This window comes from Pelophylax lessonae (assembly GCF_965119305.1).
Source record: "Pelophylax lessonae genome assembly, chromosome: 1".
NCBI classification, from domain to species: Eukaryota; Metazoa; Chordata; class Amphibia; order Anura; family Ranidae; genus Pelophylax; species Pelophylax lessonae.
Window position 1 is genome coordinate 611,505,493 of NC_138768.1, and position 19,535 is coordinate 611,525,027.

The 19,535-nt window shown below is 44.7% G+C and overlaps 1 protein-coding gene across 1 annotated transcript in view; it reads left to right on the top strand.

Moving 5' to 3' along the window:
* The first annotated feature begins 17,138 nt into the window (after nucleotides 1–17,138).
* MCUB (mitochondrial calcium uniporter dominant negative subunit beta) overlaps nucleotides 17,139–19,535 on the top strand; it is a 179,898-nt gene continuing 177,501 nt past the window's right edge. Inside the window, exon 1 of the mRNA XM_082263190.1 lies at nucleotides 17,139–17,345. Coding sequence (XP_082119316.1) covers nucleotides 17,292–17,345 — 54 coding nt within the window. The 5' untranslated portion in view covers nucleotides 17,139–17,291. The remainder of the gene's footprint in view (nucleotides 17,346–19,535) is intronic.

A 19,535-nucleotide genomic window follows, 5' to 3' on the forward strand; every position in this document is an offset into this window, starting at 1 on the left:
TATTGGCACAGCAAACAGCAGCTTAGCAACCAAGGAATGCTGTACAGCCCAGGGCCTGAGCATAAACTGAGGATGGAGTGTCTAGTATGATCTAATTGCCACTACCTACCATGCACCCTCTGACAGGTACATGAAGCATTTTGTAACTTTAAGCTCCAAAACACTCAACATTCTAAATCACATGTATTTCAGTGATGTCTGCTCATATATGAGCACTCAGACACTTGTAGCGCAACTTCTGATGTTCCAAACACTACATGAGCTACTTTAGAAGCCAATTTTGGTGTTGTTGGTCCCAGAGACTTCAATAGAAATGTCTGTGAATGCTCAAATTAAGCATATTTGAGTGTTTTTTCAGGTGTATTTCAGGCGTTTATTGCCTATAAAGACTGGTCTCCTCTGCCCAGTGCTTTCCATTGACAAAAACACCTGAAGCCTAAATACCTGTGTAAAATGTTTGTAACATGTTTCTCAAATGCTTATATATGCCCGCAAAACTGCTCAAATAAAATGCCTATAAATGTTTGAAAATTGCTCTACTCAAATGTGAATTTACCCTTAGAAGGTTGAGACAAAACATTTACCACTGACAGTAGTGCTTACAATGATCAGCTTTTGTTCATTTATGTAAAACCTTAATCCCAAAAGAAAAAAACAACTGTGTGCTGTAACTGCTTATGAAATGTTAGCTGGAGTTCAACTTTAATTTGTAAGTCAAGTCCATCAAAAGCCATGTGCACACGAGGACGAATGTCAGGAGGCATCAGTTCAAAAGAAACTGTCTGACATTCGACCCGTTTGTACTGCAACCGGTTCAACGGCTGGCTTCTGTCGAAGGGGCATGACCAGAAAAGGTCTGCCGGCCAGCTCCTGATCAGTGCTGACCGAAGTATTCTCTTGGGGGGGGGGGGGGAGGACCATCCCCCTGTGAGTATACAAGACATTAGCAGGGAAGATCGCTGTACTAACATTGGATTATTAGTACAGCGGCTCTGCCTTGAGCTGTCAGTTTCAACCTAGCAGGCTGAACGAGAAAAAAAACTAGCAGTGTGTACTAGGTTTAAGGCTATCTGCCCATGACCATAAAAACAAGGCAATTCACTACTTAACCCTCAGGCCAAGTAATTAGATACATCCTGACATGTCACGCTTTAAAATTGCATACGCCTGTGGAATGGCGAGAAACTACAATACTTATAATTCTCCATAGGGGATGCCTTTAAAAGCCTTTACAGGTTACCAGTTTAGAGTTGTACAGGAGCTCTGGTGCAATTATTGCTCTCGCTATAGCGTTTGCAGTGACACCACACGTGTGGTACAAACACTGTTTACATATGCATACATGACCAACATTTATTTGATTTTTAATTTTTATGTTTTTTTTTTTTTGTTACAGTCTCTATTTTTTTTTGTTATCACTTGTATTGCTAGCACAAGGGGTGAACAAAATTCCTTGTGATAGCATGGGTTGTGACAAGTTTTCTTTTTGTGAGACATGTGGGATCTATTGGATCTTTCCTCTGTTCTTTAAAGCATGTGATCAAACCAAGATCCGTTTGATCAGATGCTTTCACAAGCCATCTGATAGAAACTAGAAGTGACTAAATCCTTGTTGCTTCCGGTTTCTTAGACCATAGAGATGATTGAGGAACTTCCAGTTCTTGGTAAATTCCATGGTAAGCAGGAAGAACTGCTGGCTTCAGTCCTAGGCTCCGTGGTGGAACAGGAGAGCAGAGAAAGGCACCAGAAGTTTGTGGGAGTGGTGGACCCCTTCTGCTGCATGTAAAATTGATGCAGCGGCTATTTAGCCACTTGGAACACTTTTACATTGTAGAATATTATTGACAGCTGAAAAAAAAAAAAAAAAAAAAAGATATCAGGGTCATGATTGCAGCTGCAGCCATGACCCTACCGTGTTTACCCGAAAATAAGCCCAGGTCTTATACTTATTTTGGTACCAAAAGACACAGTAGGGCTTATTTTGGGGTAGGTCTTATCTCCCTCCCTGCCTGTCAGGAATCCTCTGTGTGAACCTGCTAAAAGTGTTTGTAAAATCCTAAAATCTACTCTATTACTGTTTTATATAATGTCCAGTGTGTGTTTCTGTAATCTAATTGTGTGAAATACCTTCGGTACAGCGCTGCTCGGCACTCAGCTGATGTCCCTCTGCTCTCCTTCTCTTCTCATAGCTGTCCGTGGGGGATCTCAGCCCCTCCCCTCTGCAGTGTTCAGAGCGGGTCACGGCGCTGAGTATTATATTATACCGTAATTGTGTGAAATAGCTTCAGTACAGCGCTGCTCGGCGCTCAACTGATGTCCCTCTGCTCTCCTTCTCTTCTCATAGCTGTCAGTTGGGGATCTCAGCCCCTCCCCTCTGCAATGTTCAAAACAGGTCATGGCGCTGAGTATTATATTATACTGTAATTGTGTGAAATACCTTCAGTACAGCGCTGCTCGGCGCTCAGCTGATGTCCCTCTGCTGTTCTTCTCTTCTCATAGCTGTCAGCAGGGGATCTCAGCCACTCCCTCTGCAGTGCTTAGAACGGGTCACGGAAGCGCCGAGCAGTACTGTACCAAAGGTTTTTCACACAATTATGGTATAATATAATACTCGGCGGCGTGACCAACTCTGAAAACTGCAGAGGGGAGGGGCCATCCCCAACTGACAGCTATGAGAAGAGAAGGAGAGCAGAGCGGGAGATCAGCTGAGCACCGTGCGGCACTGTACCGAAGGTATTTCACACGCCCCCCTGATGATGTCATACTTTGATGAAACCGGTAGGGGACCGGTGATCGTCTGCTTTATGCACACCCTTTAGTGTCCTGTTACTTCACTCAGGAGACCGGGCTGCAGCTACCGCACATTTCATCTGGAGATCCCCGCAAGACCATAACTTGATGCCTATATGTCATGATTCACATGTGAGTGTAAAATCTACTTCTTATTAAATTTATAACCTTTGCATGATGGGTCTCGCACATGGTGGTGGTTCTATTTCAGAACTGATATACTATGTGACATTACCCGTCCCATTTATCTCCAGGTGGCAAAGTATAGGAACCTGCCTGGTTTATTTTCCATATGTGTGGTTTTCACCACACCTTTGCCCGTCCCTGCCCATACTCTACCGTTTGGGAGCCGTTTGGGTAAGATTATGACTATAACTTTATATGCAATTGAATATATGGAATCCTATATATCATATAGGATCCATATTAATATCCATGTTTCCTCACACAATTTTCTTCAATTCCAGATATATAAGTCCTTACCCCAGTGTTGTGGCCCTCCTTTTCGGCTACGCTCCCGTATCCGCCCCCGGGGGGGGGGTCTTCCCCTTTACCTTGTGGTCCTGACATGATACCATCCTGGTGATCGATCATACATTAGACAGGTGTGATATACTACACACTTTTTTTCTCCATATTTGATCAATTTATCTCAGCGAACAAATTTGTAGAATATTGATTAAAATGTATTATTATCTATACCTTTGATATTGTAAAATTATTTGAAGATTTGTACTCACCTTATGTTGTTTTTTCTCCTTTCTCTCCACTTCAGTGTTCTTACCATAAAATTTGTGTGTAACAAATTTCCCTCTTTCTGTGTGCGTAAAATAATACCCCTGAGGAAGCGGCTATCGGCCGTGAAACATGTCGGGTTGAAGGTGTGGATATCTCCACATTTCCGCACAAACATCAATATTCTGCGGTATAGGATAATCCTCACACGGCTTATCCTTATGTAGAAATTGTTGTACACTTTATGGTATTTAAAATGCATATAAGAACATGGTCTAAAATGGTAAATGTTTTTATTGATGTTTGTGTATCTGTTTAAATACAGTATGCTAACTTTTAGGCTCCGTTCACATCTAGGCGTTTTGTGGCGTTTTTGGGGTGTTTTTCTGCTCTAGGATCAGCTCTCAAAACGCCCAACAAGACAAATCCTATTCATTTCAATGGCCCCTGTTCACATCTGAGCGTTTTGACGCTGTATACAAAACACCCAACGCTCAAAAAAGTACATGAGCTTCTTTTTGGGCAGATTACAGGCGTTTTCCATTGATCTCTATTCAATCTAAAAACGCCTGCACAAAAATCGCGGTAAAAATCGCGGTAAAATCGCGGTAAAAAACGCTGCAAAAATCGCGGTAAAATCGCGGTAAAAAACGCGCGAAAAAACGCTACGCTCAGGTGTGAATGTAGCCTTAATGATTTGTTTTTCTTTAATAAAATAAATATTTTTGAGTAATACTTCAATTGTACTATTATCTCTGCCTTACCAGCACCCTTACTGCAAAGTCCCCCCTTTTTTGAGCCCTATTTCCCTTTTATTTTCATACTTCTTATTAAAGTAATATCTTGAACGTATTACACCATGCGAGGTCTCTTTTTCCTACATGTGACATGACTATATGTCCCCACGAGAGGATATTGTTTGATGGTACTAAGGCAGTTCTTTGCTGGAGGTGATCCTTTACATGTACAAGAATCGAGGAGTGCTGTGGAGTGTGAGGAGCCCTTGTTGCAAGCGCTATATGATCTCTGTCATGGGGATCATATAAGTCTGGTAAGAGGCTATTACTTTGGGTGTTTTGGTGAAGGTCACATCTATTCAACACACCACCTGAGCTTCCTGTTGGACGTTTTTCCTCTCCACGGACTCTTCTTTCACTGTTTTTCTAGTGTACATTGATATATTGTGACACTATGTATCTAATATAGATTGCTCATTTTTTTGTGTTTTCCACCAAGCGCTGCATACTCTTGTTTTCATTCTACTGGGCTGAGGTACAACAACTTTCTTATGCTAGCAGCTGGTAATATCAAAACACTATTTTTCTTTGATCTAGCGCAGTATATACCTGTTTTTATTTCACACTATTAGATTACAGAAACACACACTGGACATTAACTACTTGCCGCTCGCCCGCCGTCAATTGACGGCGGAGCGGTGCGACCATTATCCTGGGAAGACGTCATATGACGTGATCCCAGGAATGCAGGGCAGGCGCGCGATCGCGTTCGCGCCGCCCTGCACTGCCGGTGTCGGGGTGTCCCCCGTCACCGGCGGGGGGGAAACAGCCAATGGGCGTGACTGTTTCCCACGTGATCGGCTGTGTTCCAATGACACAGCCGATCACAATGGAGGCGCCCGGGAGATGACCGCGCATGCGCGATCGGGAGCGCGCAGCGCGGTCATGTCGGTGGCACTGTGTTCCGTAGTGTGCTGTCACCGGCAGTAGTAAACAGTCACTGACAATCCATTCACAGCCGATCACAAAATGTAAACAAAGAGCAGTAACTCACTGTTACTAGCTCTTCTCCCCTCATACAGTTTCCAGTATGAGGGGAGAAGAGCTAGAAACAGTGAGTTACTGCTCTGTACACCTGTACAAATGTAAAATCACAGTAAAAGCACACAAATAAATGTCCCTACACAGTCCTCAGCCCCCCCCAATGTCACCTGTCACCCAACAGTCACCTCATCAGTGCCCAGAAATTGACACCCATAACGTTCACATGTGAGCGCAGCGATCGCGGGCAGAATCACTGCGATTCTGCCCGTGATCCGGAAATCATTGCAAATTGCGGGACGCCTGTGCGTTGCCCGTTTTTTGCAATAGCACCCCAAACGCTGTGTGATGTTGCTGCGATTTCCGCCTGCCGAATCGCGGTAACATCGCGCAAACATCGCATGACACCCAAAAAAGGTACAAGAGCTTCTTTGGGGCGTCATGCGTTGTTTGCGTGATGTTACCTCGATTCGGCAGGCGGAAATCGCAGCAACATCGCACAGCGTTTGGGGTGCTATTGCAAATCATGGGCAACGCACAGGCGCCCCGCCATTTGCAATGATTTCCGGATCGCGGGCAGAATCGCAGTGATTCTGCCCGCGATCGCTACGCTCACATGTGGACATAGCCTAAAGTTCACCGGTCACCAGAGACTACCATCAGTACCGCCGTGCACCATCGCCCGTCACCTGTCACCCATCAGTGACCATCGCCCGTTACCTGTCACCCCATCAATCACCGTCACCTGTCACCCCATCAGTCATCGTCATCTGTCACCCCATCAGTCATCGTCACATGTCACCCCATCAGTGATCGTCACTTGTCACCCCATCAATCATCGTCACATGTCACCCCGTCAGTGATTGTCATCTGTCACCCCATCAATCATCGTCACTTGTCACCTCATCAATCATCGTCACCTGTCACCTCATCAATCATCATCACCTGTCACCTCATCAGTCATCGTCACCTGTCACCCCATCAGTCATCGTCACCTGTCACCCCATCAGTCATCGTCACCTGTCACCCCATCAGTCACCTGTCACACCATCAGTCATCGTCACCTGTTTGCCATATACATGCAATCACTTACTGACCGCCTAACGACTATATGCGTCGGCCATTAAAAGCTAAATACTGGGGTTATGGCAGCAGATAGCCCCCATAACCCCGGTATTTTTTGAAACGGCGGGCGGTCGGCTTTCAGATAAGGGTGGTCCCAGTGGCGTATTCGCCGCGGAATTACCCTTACGGTGCAGGGGAAGAGGTTTTCCCAGCTTACCGGACCCGCCGGCAGCGGGGAAAACTATCCGGTCCCGGATCCTCAGAGACAGGAAGTCGAGTGAGGGCAAGATGGTCTTGGAGGACCGGAGCTACGTCAAAAGACGTTGCCTAGCAACCTGTTTAAAGGGCCGCTTTTTTTTTATTCTTTTTTTTTATTCTTTTTTTTTTTTTCCTCTTTCAACAATTTTTTTTTTTTTTTCCTTTTTTAGTGTAGTTGTGAGGTGTGAGGTCTTTTTGACCCCAGATCTCACAATAAAGAGGACCTGTCATGCCTATTTCTATTACAAGGGATGTTTACATTCCTTGTAATAGGAAAAAAAAAGGTCAAAACATTTTTTTTTTTAAACTGTGTAAAATTAAAAAAATAATAAATAAAATAAATAGGAAAAAAAAAAATGAAAGCGCCCTGTCCCCGTTAGCTCGCGCGCAGAAGCAAACGCATACAGCAAGTCCCGCCCACATATGTAAACGGTGTTCAAACCATACATGTGAGGTATCGCCGCGATCGTTAGAGCGAGAGCAATAATTTGAGCCCTAGACCTCCTCTGTAAATCTAAGCTAGTAACCTGCAGAAATTTTTAAAATGTTGCCTATGGGGATTTTTAAGTACCAATGTTTGGCTCCATTCTGTGAGCATGCGCAATTTTGAAGCATGACATGTTGGGTATCTAATTACTCGGCGTAACATTATCTTTCACATTATGGGAAAAAATTGGGCTAAATTTACTGTTTTCTTATTTTTTAGTTCAAAAAAGTGAATTTTTTTCAAAAAAATCGCATTTGGAAGACTGCTGCGCAAATATGGTGTGATAAAAAATATTGCAACGATCTCCATTTTATTCTCTAGGGTCTGTGCTAAAAAAAATATATATATATAATGCTTGGGGGTTCCAAGTAGTTTTCTAGCAAAAAAAATGATTTTAGCTTGTAAACACCAAGTGTCAAAAATAGGCCCAGTCTTAAAGTGGATAAATGGACAACTTTGTGTAAAGCGCTACTTGGATGTTAGGCCTATGTATGTGGCCAGGCTGTGAAAAAGTGTTACACATGTGGTATCGCCATACTCAGGAGGATTTATGCTAGAAGGAGGTATCTGGAGTGGAGAGAATGTGTACTCGGAGGGGAAATTTGAAGGGTAGAGGATTTGGTGCTAAGGGAGGGGCATTTGTGTTGGGGAGATTTGGGGATGGAGGGCAAAGGTTTGTGCTAGGAGGGGGAATTTCAGCAGGGGGGGTGGATTTGTACTGGGGGATATTATGCTCATACATGTTGAGGAGGGGTGCAGTTTGGCATGTTCGCCCTGGGCTCTAGGTGACTTTGTCCCGGCACTGCCTACGTGTGTGGATGTTGCTGCGTTATGTAGAACTGTTAGCTTAATTTCTTACATTTTAGAATGGGGTGCCTTTAGCTTGTGCAGAATTGTAAAGTGGATCTAAAGCCTAAACATATTTTACCTTAACGCATTCCCTGTGTTAGGATTAAAAAATGTTTAGGTAGTAATATTGCTACCCCCCCCCCCCCCCTATACTTACCTGAATCTTCACTTGATCCAGCGCCATGCCCCTCTGTAGTGGCTCCCTGCTCTTGGCTCCCTCTGCTGTCAGTCAAATCCTATGATATAGGGGCTGAGTTGTGTTGTCTCTGTCTATGGACACAAGCAGCACAGCTTGGGTTTGAGCCCACAGGTGTTGTCACTATAGGAAGCTGTTCCCTATGGTGGCACACAGAGAAGTGGAGGAGTCAAAAGTGTCAGGGACCCCAGAAAAGGAGGAGCAGGGCTGCTCTGTGCAATTCTATTGCACAAAGCAGGTAAGTAAAAAAAAACATGTTTGTTATTTAACCAGTTCAGCTCTTTGAACGTACTATGTAATTCCAAAAATTGAACCTTAAGGCCCCTTTCACACATGGAGTCCGTTCAGATCCGCCTGTCAGTTTTTTTTTTTTGGCGGATCTGAACGGATGCCCCATGCATCCCTATGGGGCATCGGATGTCAGCAGAGACATGTCGACTGACATCCGATCCGTCAAATCCAGACGGATGGAAACCCTATTTTCCATCTGTCTGGTGGATCGGATCGGATGAGAACGGACAGACTGTCCGTTCCCATCCGATTCCCCCATAGAGATGAATGGGGACCTGACAGCTGTCATTGGCCTGCTCAGCGGGGGATCGGCAGATCGATCCCCCGCTGAGAAAAACTGAGTCCGTGTGTGAAAGAGCCCTTAATCACAAGCTGATGACTGCAGTAGCAGTTTTGTGTAGCCACTTCAAAGTGAAAGTGATAGCTGCCAATCACTGTCACAGAGCTGGCAGCACGGTGATGTGACTTCCGGTTTCAGATGCACCCTTTCCTGGCCAGTACAGCCAGGGGACACATCTAACCAAGCTGATCTGTGCTTGATTAGATGGTGTGAGGGGCAGGGGAGACATTGGGGTCTTTTAGACTCCTAATGTCTCCATAAAGAGTACCTGTCACCTACCCAATGCTATCACATAGGGGTTTATTAACCCCTTGTGATAGTAATCAAGTAAAAATAAATAAAAAAAAGTAAAAAATTAATTAAATGACAATAAAATATATTAAAATTGAAAAATAAAATTGCCTAAACCCACGTTGCCCCACTCACAACACAAGCCCAGAGTGTGCATGCGTATGTAAACCGCGGTTGCACCACACACGTGACATATCGCTGAAAATGTCAAAGTGAGAACAATAATTCTAGCACAAGAGCTCCTAGTTACCTCTAAAGTGATGAGCTGTGAAGGCTTTAAAGGAATCACCTATGGTGATTTTTGGGCACCATAGTTTTTGGTGATATCACGGGTGCACCCAATTTTAAGACCTGGAAAGTTTGGTATCCATTTACTCTATGCAATTTCATCTTTTATATTTTAACCAAAAATGGGTATTATATGGTGTGGTTTTGCAATACAATTCATTTTATTATATTCTTTCCGGAACATTTTCGTTTAACCACTTTACCACCGGAGGATTTTGATGTCTTACGTCCAGGCCACTTTTTGCGATTCAGCGCTGTGTGACTTTAACTGACAATTGCGCGGTCGTGCGACGCCGTACCCAAACGAAATTTACGTCCTTTTTTTTCCCACAAACAGAGCTTTCTTTTGGTGGTATTTGATCACCTGTGTGATTTTTACTTTTTGTGCTATAAACAAAAAATCAGCATTTATTTCGAAAAAATAACAATATTTTTAACATTTTTTTATATGAAATTCCCCCCCAAAAAATTGTAAAAATCAAAATTTTTTTTAATTTTTGGCCAATTTCTTTTCTGCTACCTATGTTTGGTAAAAAAAAAAAAATCACAATAAGCGTATTTTGATTGGTTTGCGCAAAAGTTATTGCGTTTACTAACTAAGGGAAAGATTTCTGTAATTTTTGGTGTTTTTTTTTTTTAACGAGTAATGGCGGCGATCTGCGATTTTTTTTGCGGGAGTGCGACATTGCGGTGGACAGATCAGACCCTTGACTGACATTTTTGACACTTTTGGGGGTACCAGTGACATTACTGCAGTAATCAGTGCTATAAATATGCACTGTAAAGGCCCGTACACACGTACCGATCGTCGGCATACAAACGTCGGCGGACGAAAGATCTGCCGATTGTACGCGTGTTAGTATGGTGCCTCCGACAGATGTCTGCGCACAATCCGCGGACAAAAGTCTTTCTTGCAAACATGAAAATTTTTGTCTGCGGACACCAGAACGGACGATTGTTCGCCTGTCAGTACAGAATTCGGCCGACAGACCGCAGATTTGCAAGACTGGGCATGCTCAGAAAATTAAAAACACAGGGAAAGTTAACCATTACATGACATCACTTCTGCAGTCAGTTGAAGTCTGCAGACAAAATTCTTGTGCTGTCCTTGTGCTGTCTTTGCACTTTTCAACAGACACCGACATCCCGGGGAGAAAAGAGGAACATTTGTATGCCGACCATCGGTACGTGTGTACGGGGCTTTACTGTAAAAATGACACTGGCAGGGAAGGGGTTAATTTTATTGGAGAGCGAGGGGTTAATGTATGCCTGGTGCTTACTAACGTGTGTGGGGGGAGGTGACTGAGTGACACAGGGACAGATCGCATGTTCAGCTATGCTGAGCCCTGCAATCTGTCACTGTTTGTCACTTAGGAGATCCGCCCGCTCTGTTTACACAAGCGGGCGAATCACCAAACTCGATTCCCCGACGATCGGGGAAGAGCAGTGGCGATCGCCGCCGCTCCTCCCCTGGCCCGAATCCCGCTGTGACTGAAAACAGCGGGATCGCGCCTCTGGCGGCGCATGAGCGCCGCCTACAGGGGGAGGAGTCCAGCGACGTAGGTCTATGTCGCTGGACGGAATCGAGCCACTTTGCTGCAGTACAGTCAACGTGACTGGTCGGCAAGTGGTTAATATACAGAAATATCATGTGAAACAAAAATCACTACTAATGCAACTATCACCTTTTTATTTTACAGGGCCTCTGCTTTCAGAAAATATATAATGTTATGGGGATTGAAGTAATTTTATTGGCAAAAATAAAGATTTTTACGTGTTTGCGACAAATAGAAAAAAAAATGCTCTGGAGCTGAACTGGCTAAAATGGTTGTAAACCCTTACACATACCCAGTGAAGTGACTGGCCTCATGCGATACACAGAGATGAAACAAACCATCCTACATAAGTTGTACCTTTTTATCTGCAGTCCTCTCCCCTCTACACCCATTCAAAGTGCTGAATTTAAAGGCTTGGGCAAAGAGCTGAGTTATGTGAGGAGAGCTTTGAAAGCAGGGACACACACCCCTTCACACAGGAACAGAGCCGAGGCTGTCAATCAGCTGGAGATCCCTCCCCTGTCACCATTTTTCTCTTGGTGTCAGGAAAACTTGTCAAAAGTGATTCATGCTAATAGCAGAGAAACGAAGTAGCTGATAGAAATAACACTTAGTGATCTTAATTGAGACAAGTACATTGTATAGGGATATGCTTTATCAGTGTTCATTTTAACATAAAATTTCATTTTGGTTTTATTCGTAGTCTTTTGATTAAAATACCATTTTAGTTTTAGTCATATTTTAGTCATCTGAATTGATTTAGTTTTAGTTGTATTTTAGTCAAATTTTAGTAATCTGAAGTGTTTTAGTTTGAGTCGCATTTCAATCTACTAAAATCTAGTGGGTTTAGTTAAATTGTAATGCATTATTTAAGCACTTCTCTAGAATTTCCAAGCTCATTATATACTATTGGAGTAAAAATCTAAGAACATGTTATTATTTATGTTATTACCTCTTGCCAACTGCCCACCGTAGTATTACTGTGGCAGGGTGGCTCGGCTGCGCAAAATCACATAGATCTACGTGATTTTGTTCATGAGGTTTAGGCTGGCCATACACCATACAATTTACTTATTCAATTTCCTTTAGATTTACCTTCAACTATGTAGTGCAAGGGCCTGCCTGATTGCATACAAATTGAAAGTGTTCAGGTTTGAACTTATATTATATGGTTTTGGTAAATCTAAAGGAAAGTTGAACAAGAAAATTGTATAGTGTATGGCCAGCCTTAGACACAGCGTCGCCGGCCTCCCGCAATTGTCAGATAAACTGACAGAAGACCCACCTGCTAATGTAAACAAAGCAGGCAAGTCTTCTGTCAGACAGGCAGAAACCCCGATCTCTCTGTGCCTGTCACAGTACCTCCGCCCCCCCCCCCCCCTCACCACACACACACACAGTCAGTAAGCATTGTTAGGCATACATTAACCCCTTTGATCACCCCCCGGTGTTAACCTCTTCCCTGCCAGTGTAATTTATACAGTAACAGTGCATATTATTTAGCACTGATTAATGTCACTGGTCCCCAAAAAGTGTCAAAATTGTCAGTTAGGGGTTCGATCTGTGTGCGGCAATGTCGCAGTCCTGCTGATCACCGCCATTACTAATAAAAACAAAACAATAAAAACAAATTCCAAAAATCTATCCCGTAGTTTGTAAACGCTATAACTTTTGCGCAAACTAATTAAAATACGCTTTTTGGGATTTTTTTTTACCAAAAATATGTAGCAGAATACAAATTGGCCTAAACTGATGAAAATTTTGATTTTTCAATTTTTTTTATTGGGAATGTTTTATAGCAGAAAGCAAAAAATATGGCATTTTTCTTTTAAATTGTCACTATTTTTTGGTTTATAGCGCAAAATCGAAAAACCGCAGAGGTGATCAAATACCACCAAAAGAAAGCTCTATTTGTGGGAAAAAAAGGACATCAATTGTATTTGGGTACAGCGTCGCACGACCACGCAATTTTTTGTTAAAGTAACGCAGTGCCGAATCACAAAAAATGGCCTGGTCATTAAGGGGGTAAAACCTTCTGGAGCTGAAGTGGTTAAGGTCTGAGCATGAACTACAGACACAGATTTAGCTTTTATGATATATATATATATTTATTTATTTATTTACCGTATATTCCGTACTGGATATTAATATATATATATATATACAGTGGGTACGGAAAGTATTCAGACCCCCTTAAATTTTTCACTCTTTGTTATATTGCAGCCATTTGCTAAAATCATTTAGGTTCATTCTTCTTCCTCATGAATGTACACATAGCACCCCATACTGACAGAAAAACACAGAATTGTTGACATTGTTGCAGATTTATTAAAAAAGAAAAACTGAAATATCACATGGTCCTAAGTATTCAGACCCTTTGCTCAGTATTTAGTAGAAGCCCCCTTTTGATCTAATACAGCCAGGAGTCTTTTTGGGAAAGATGCAACAAGTCTTTCACACCTGGATTTGGGGATCCTCTGCCATTCCTCCTTGCAGATCCTCTCCAGTTCTGTCAGGTTGGATGGTAAACGTTGGTGGACAGCCATTTTTAGGTCTCTCCAGAGATGCTCAATTGGGTTTAAGTCAGGGCTCTGGCTGGGCCATTCAAGAACAGTCACGGAGTTGTTGTGAAGCCACTCCTTCATTATTTTAGCTGTGTGCTTAGGGTCATTGTCTTGTTGGCAGGTAAACCTTCGGCCCAGTCTGAGGTCCAGAGCACTCTGGAGAAGGTTTTTGTCCAGGATATCCCTGTACTTGGCCGCATTCATCTTTCCCTCGATTGCAACCACTCGTCCTGTCCCTGCAGCTGAAAAACACCCCCACAGCATGATGCTGCCACCACCATGCTTCACTGTTGGGACTGTATTGGACAGGTGATGAGCAGTGCCTGGTTTTCTCCACACATACCGCTTAGAATTAAGGCCAAAAAGTTCTATTTTGGTCTCATCAGACCAGAGAATCTTATTTCTCACCATCTTGGAGTCCTTGAGGTGTTTTTTTAGCAAACTCCATGCGGGCTTTCATGTGTCTTACACTGAGGAGAGGCTTTCGTCGGGCCACTCTGCCATAAAGCCCCGACTGGTGGAGGGCTGCAGTGATGGTTGACTTTCTACAACTTTCTCCCATCTCCTGACTGCATCTCCGGAGCTCAGCCACAGTGATCTTTGGGTTCTTCTTTACCTCTCTCACCAAGGCTCTTCTCCCCCGATAGCTCAGTTTGGCCGGACGGCCAGCTCTAGGAAGGGTTCTGGTCATCCCAAACGTCTTCCATTTGAGGATTATGGAGGCCACTGTGCTCTTAGGAACCTTAAGTGCAGCAGAAATCTTTTTATAACCTTGGCCAGATGTGTGCCTTGCCACAATTCTGTCTCTGAGCTCTTCAGGCAGTTCCTTTGACCTCATGATTCTCATTTTCTCTGACATGCATTGTGATCTGGAAGGTCTTATATAGACAGGTGTGTGGCTTTCCAAATCAAGTCCAATCAGTATAATCAAACACAGCTGGACTCAAATGAAGGTGTAGAACCATCTCAAGGATGATCAGAAGAAATGGAAAGCACCTGAGTTAAATATATGAGTGTCACAGCAAGGGGTCTGAATACTTAGGACCATGTGATATTTCAGTTTTTCTTTTTTATTAAATCTGCAACAATGTCAACAATTCTGTGTTTTTCTGTCAGTATGGGGTGCTTCGTGTACATTCATGAGGAAGAAGAATGAACCTAAATGATTTTAGCAAATGGCTGCAATATAACAAAGAGTGAAAAATTTAAGGGGGTCTGAATACTTTCCGTACCCACTGTATATATTGTTTATAGATAAAGACAAGTTTCATAAACAGAAATATTGCTTTTTGACAAACAAAAGTGCAAATTGATTTTAAAAAAAATCCCAAAAATGTGAAACCCTATTGGTTGTAATGCCATTGCACAAAATTACTTGAATATTTTACCAACATTAAATATTAGGAAAAGAAATTAGAAAAGCCTTTTTCTTGATTTCTTTTTTTTTTAGCAGCTTAAGCCCGTACACACGATCAGATTATTGCACGATCTTTCGTCCGTTTTTTGTTGCATGCTAGTCTCATGTGGAAAGTGAAGAGGTTACTTTCATACGAAAATTCCCGTACGACAGAATTCTACTTCAGAAGTGATGTCATGTGTTGGATTGCTTTGTATGTGTTCTTTCATCTCTGAGCATGCCTAGTCTTGCAAGATTTTTTTTTGGATGAAAACTGTACTAATTAACCACCTGCCGACTGCCGCAAGACTATTTACGTCGGCAGTCAGCCCCTCACAGGCAAAGCAATGTAGGTCTACGTCGCTAGCCTGTAAGGGTTTTGGGAGCGAGTGCGCGCCGCCGTATGTGCGCTCCTGCTCGGTCACGGACCCCCCCGCGCGTGTGCCCGGTGGACCCGATGTCCGCCGGGCACTCGCAATCGTCCATGACAGCGGGAGAAAGGCAGGCAGCTAATGTAAACAAAGCCGCCTGTCAGTTTCCCCTGTGTAAGAATGGTGATCAAACGGTTCTACTATGTAGGACCGTTGATCACTGTTCTTACACATCAAGCCACAGCCAATCACAGTTAGAATCACGCCCCTAGGGACACACGCCACCCCTCCCTCTCAAAAAAAGTTAACCCCTTCACTGCCAGTGTCATTTTTACAGTAACAGTGCATATGTATAGCACTGATTACTGTAGTAATGTCACTGGTAACCCCAAAAGTGTCAAAAATGTCAGTCAAGGGTCCGATCTGTCCGCCCCAATGTCCCGCAAAAAAAAAAAATTGCAGATCGCCGCCATTACGCGTTAAAAAAAAACAACAAAAATGACAAAGATTTTTCCCTTTGTCAGTAAATGCAATAACTTTTGCGCAAACCAATCAAAATACGCTTTTTGCAATTTTTTTTACCAAACATATGGTATAAAAAAAAATTGGCCTAAAATGTTAAAAAATTTTGATTTTTACATTTTTTTGGGGAATTTCATATAAAAAAAATGTGAAAAATATTGTTATTTTTGCAAAATTGACGATCTTTTTTTGTTTATAGCGCATGATCAACAAATCGCACAGGTGATCGAATACCACCAAAAGAAAGCTCTGTTTGTGGGAAAAAAGGACGCCAAATTCATTTAGGTACAGCGTCGCACGACCGTGCAATTGTCCGTTAAAGTCACACAGTGCCGAATCGCAAAATAGGCCCTGGTCAGGAAGGGGGCAAAATCTTCCGGGGCTTAAGTGGTTAAACGAAAATCGGACGTTGTTTTGACGTGTAATAAAAATGTTATAGCCTGCACATCCAGTTTTTGTTGTCCGAAAATTTGCAATCGGCTGTTGAAAGCACTATACTAACAATCCGAAAATCGGCAGATCGTTCGTCGGACGAAATTTTACTTCTGATATTTGGTATCGTGTGTACGGGCCTTTAGTAGATGCCCCCTGCCTAGGGCCCTTTCACGCTGAGGAGTGCTTTTGCGTTAAAAGAGCACCTGAAAAGCTCAAGAAAAATGCTTCCCTTTAAAATCAATGAATGTGTTCATAATGGGGAGGTGCGCTTCTTTTGTGGTGAAAAGAATCCTGCTTGGAGCATCTTTGGGGAGCTAACTAAAAGAAAAAGCACCAAAAGCGCTCCTTCCTAATAAAAAGAATGAAAACACATAAAAAATGCCCCACAGAGCGATTTTTTTGGTGCACATTTGGAGCCACATGTCCTTAAAAACGTTGCAAAAGCACAGAAAAGGGCCCCATTAACACATCTGTGTTTTACTGGCAGTTTTGAAGTGAATTAGTGTGAAATTGTATTCTTATGTGGTAGTGCGGTCTTCATTTTGACATCAAATTTTGATTTTCTTTTAGTCATAGTCGTTTGACTAAAATGCAATTTTAGTTTTAGTCGTCTGAATAGTGTTCATTTAGTCGATGAAATTGCTCATATTTTATGTCTGAGGTTTACAGCCACCACAAAAAAATTACATTTTACAATCCTTTCAAGAGCTCCTTGACTGAAAAAAAAAAAATGGTTGAAAGATTATAGGCAGCCCAAAGTGATCAGCACTATAAAAATCCTGTGTAATAATAACAATAATATTTCTCTATATTCGTGTCATTGTTATTGTGGTGACAGACAGACCCATAACATCAGCTCTAGGGATAAACTCGCGTCTGCTGCCCCTAGCGGCCGGTCATTGCAGTGCAGCGAGGTGGAGGGGGAAGAAGGAGGAAGTGAAGCGCTTCACATGCACGGCTAGCTGTGAGGAGAGAGCGAAGTGCAGCCAGCGGGGGACCGGGAGAAGCAGCCGTGAGCCGTGCTATGAGCAGCAGGGATAGCAGAGATCTCGGTGAAGGGGCTGCCGTGTGTGTGAGAGATGCCTGTGCTCGCAGGGCTGTGGGGGAGACTTCCTGGGGCTGCTACCAGTCAGGTAAGAGACTCCCTCACAACGTCTATGGGACTTTGCACTTAGTTGTTAGTGGAACTTTCTGTGCACACCAACTACCTACCTGTGCGGTGTGCTATGCTGTGTCCTCTGCTGTGCCCTCACTGCTGGCTGCCAGGCTGTGTGCAGCATGCCTGTCCTCTATGTACCCTCCTCGTCCATCCACAGTCTGTGTTGTTTCCTCTCCCAGCCAGACCCATGATGTGACTCATGCAGCTCATTCCATGGAAGCTCTTGTGACACTCTTCTATACTGAGCTCCTCTCCTTATATACCGAGCTTTTCTCCTTCTGTACCGAGCTCCTCTCCTCCTGTACCGAGCTTCTCTCCTTCTGTACCGAGCTCCTCTCCTCCTGTACCGAGCTCCTCTCCTTCTGTACCGAGCTCCTCTCCTTCTATACCGAGCTCCTCTCCTTCTATACCGAGCTCCTCTCCTTCTATACCGAGCTCCTCTCCTCCTGTACCGAGCTCCTCTCCTTCTATACCGAGCTCCTCTCCTTCTATACCGAGCTCCTCTCCTTCTATACCGAGCTCCTCTCCTCCTGTACCGAGCTCCTCTCCTCCTGTACCGAGCTCCTCCCCTTCTATACCGAGCTCCTCTCCTCCTGTACCGAGCTCCTCCCCTTCTATACCGAGCTCCTCTCCTCCTGTACCGAGCTCCTCTCCTCCTGTACCGAGCTCCTCTCCTTCTATACCGAGCTCCTCTCCTTCTATACCGAGCTTCTCTCCTTCTATACCGAGCTCCTCTCCTCCTGTACCGAGCTCCTCTCCTCCTGTACCGAGCTCCTCTCCTCCTGTACCGAGCTCCTCTCCTCCTGTACCGAGCTCCTCTCCTCCTGTACCGAGCTCCTCTCCTCCTGTACCGAGCTCCTCTCCTCCTGTACCGAGCTCCTCTCCTTCTGTACCGAGCTCCTCTCCTCCTGTACCGAGCTCCTCTCCTCCTGTACCGAGCTCCTCTCCTCCTGTACCGAGCTCCTCTCCTCCTGTACCGAGCTCCTCTCCTCCTGTACCGAGCTCCTCTCCTCCTGTACCGAGCTCCTCTCCTCCTGTACCGAGCTCCTCTCCTCCTGTACCGAGCTCCTCTCCTCCTGTACCGAGCTCCTCTCCTCCTGTACCGAGCTCCTCTCCTCCTGTACCGAGCTCCTCTCCTCCTGTACCGAGCTCCTCTCCTCCTGTACCGAGCTCCTCTCCTCCTGTACCGAGCTCCTCTCCTCCTGTACCGAGCTCCTCTCCTTCTGTACCGAGCTCCTCTCCTTCTGTACCGAGCTCCTCTCCTTCTATACCGAGCTCCTCTCCTTCTATACCGAGCTCCTCTCCTTCTATACCGAGCTCCTCTCCTTCTATACCGAGCTCCTCTCCTTCTGTACCGAGCTTCTATACCGAGCTCCTCTCCTTCTGTACCGAGCTCCTCTCCTTCTGTACCGAGCTCCTCTCCTTCTGTACCGAGCTCCTCTCCTTCTGTACCGAGCTCCTCTCCTCCTGTACCGAGCTCCTCTCCTCCTGTACCGAGCTCCTCTCCTCCTGTACCGAGCTCCTCTCCTCCTGTACCGAGCTCCTCTCCTCCTGTACCGAGCTCCTCTCCTCCTGTACCGAGCTCCTCTCCTCCTTTACTGAGCTTCTCTTCTATACTGAGCTTCTCTTCTATACTGAGCTCCTCTTCTCTTGTACTGATCTCCTCTTCACCTGTACTGAGCTCCTCTCCTCCTGTACTGAGCTCCTCTCCTCCTGTCCTGAGCTCCTCTCCTCCTGTCCTGAGCTCCTCTCCTCCTGTCCTGAGCTCCTCTCCTCCTGTCCTGAGCTCCTCTCCTCCTGTCCTGAGCTCCTCTCCTCCTGTACTGAGCTCCTCTCCTCCTGTACTGAGCTCCTCTTCACCTGTACCGAGCTCCTTTCCTCCTGTACCGAGCTCCTCTCCTCCTGTGCCGAGCTCCTCTCCTCCTGTGCCGAGCTCCTCTCCTCCTGTGCCGGGCTCCTCTTCTTCTCCTCCTCCTGTGCCGGGCTCCTCTTCTTCTCCTCCTCCTGTGCCGGGCTCCTCTACTTCTCCTCCTCCTGTGCCGGGCTCCTCTTCTCCTCTTCTCCTCCTCCTGTGCCGGGCTCCTCTTCTCCTCCTCCTGTGCCGGGCTCCTCTTCTCCTCCTCCTGTGCCGGGCTCCTCTTCTCCTCTTCTCCTCCTCCTGTGC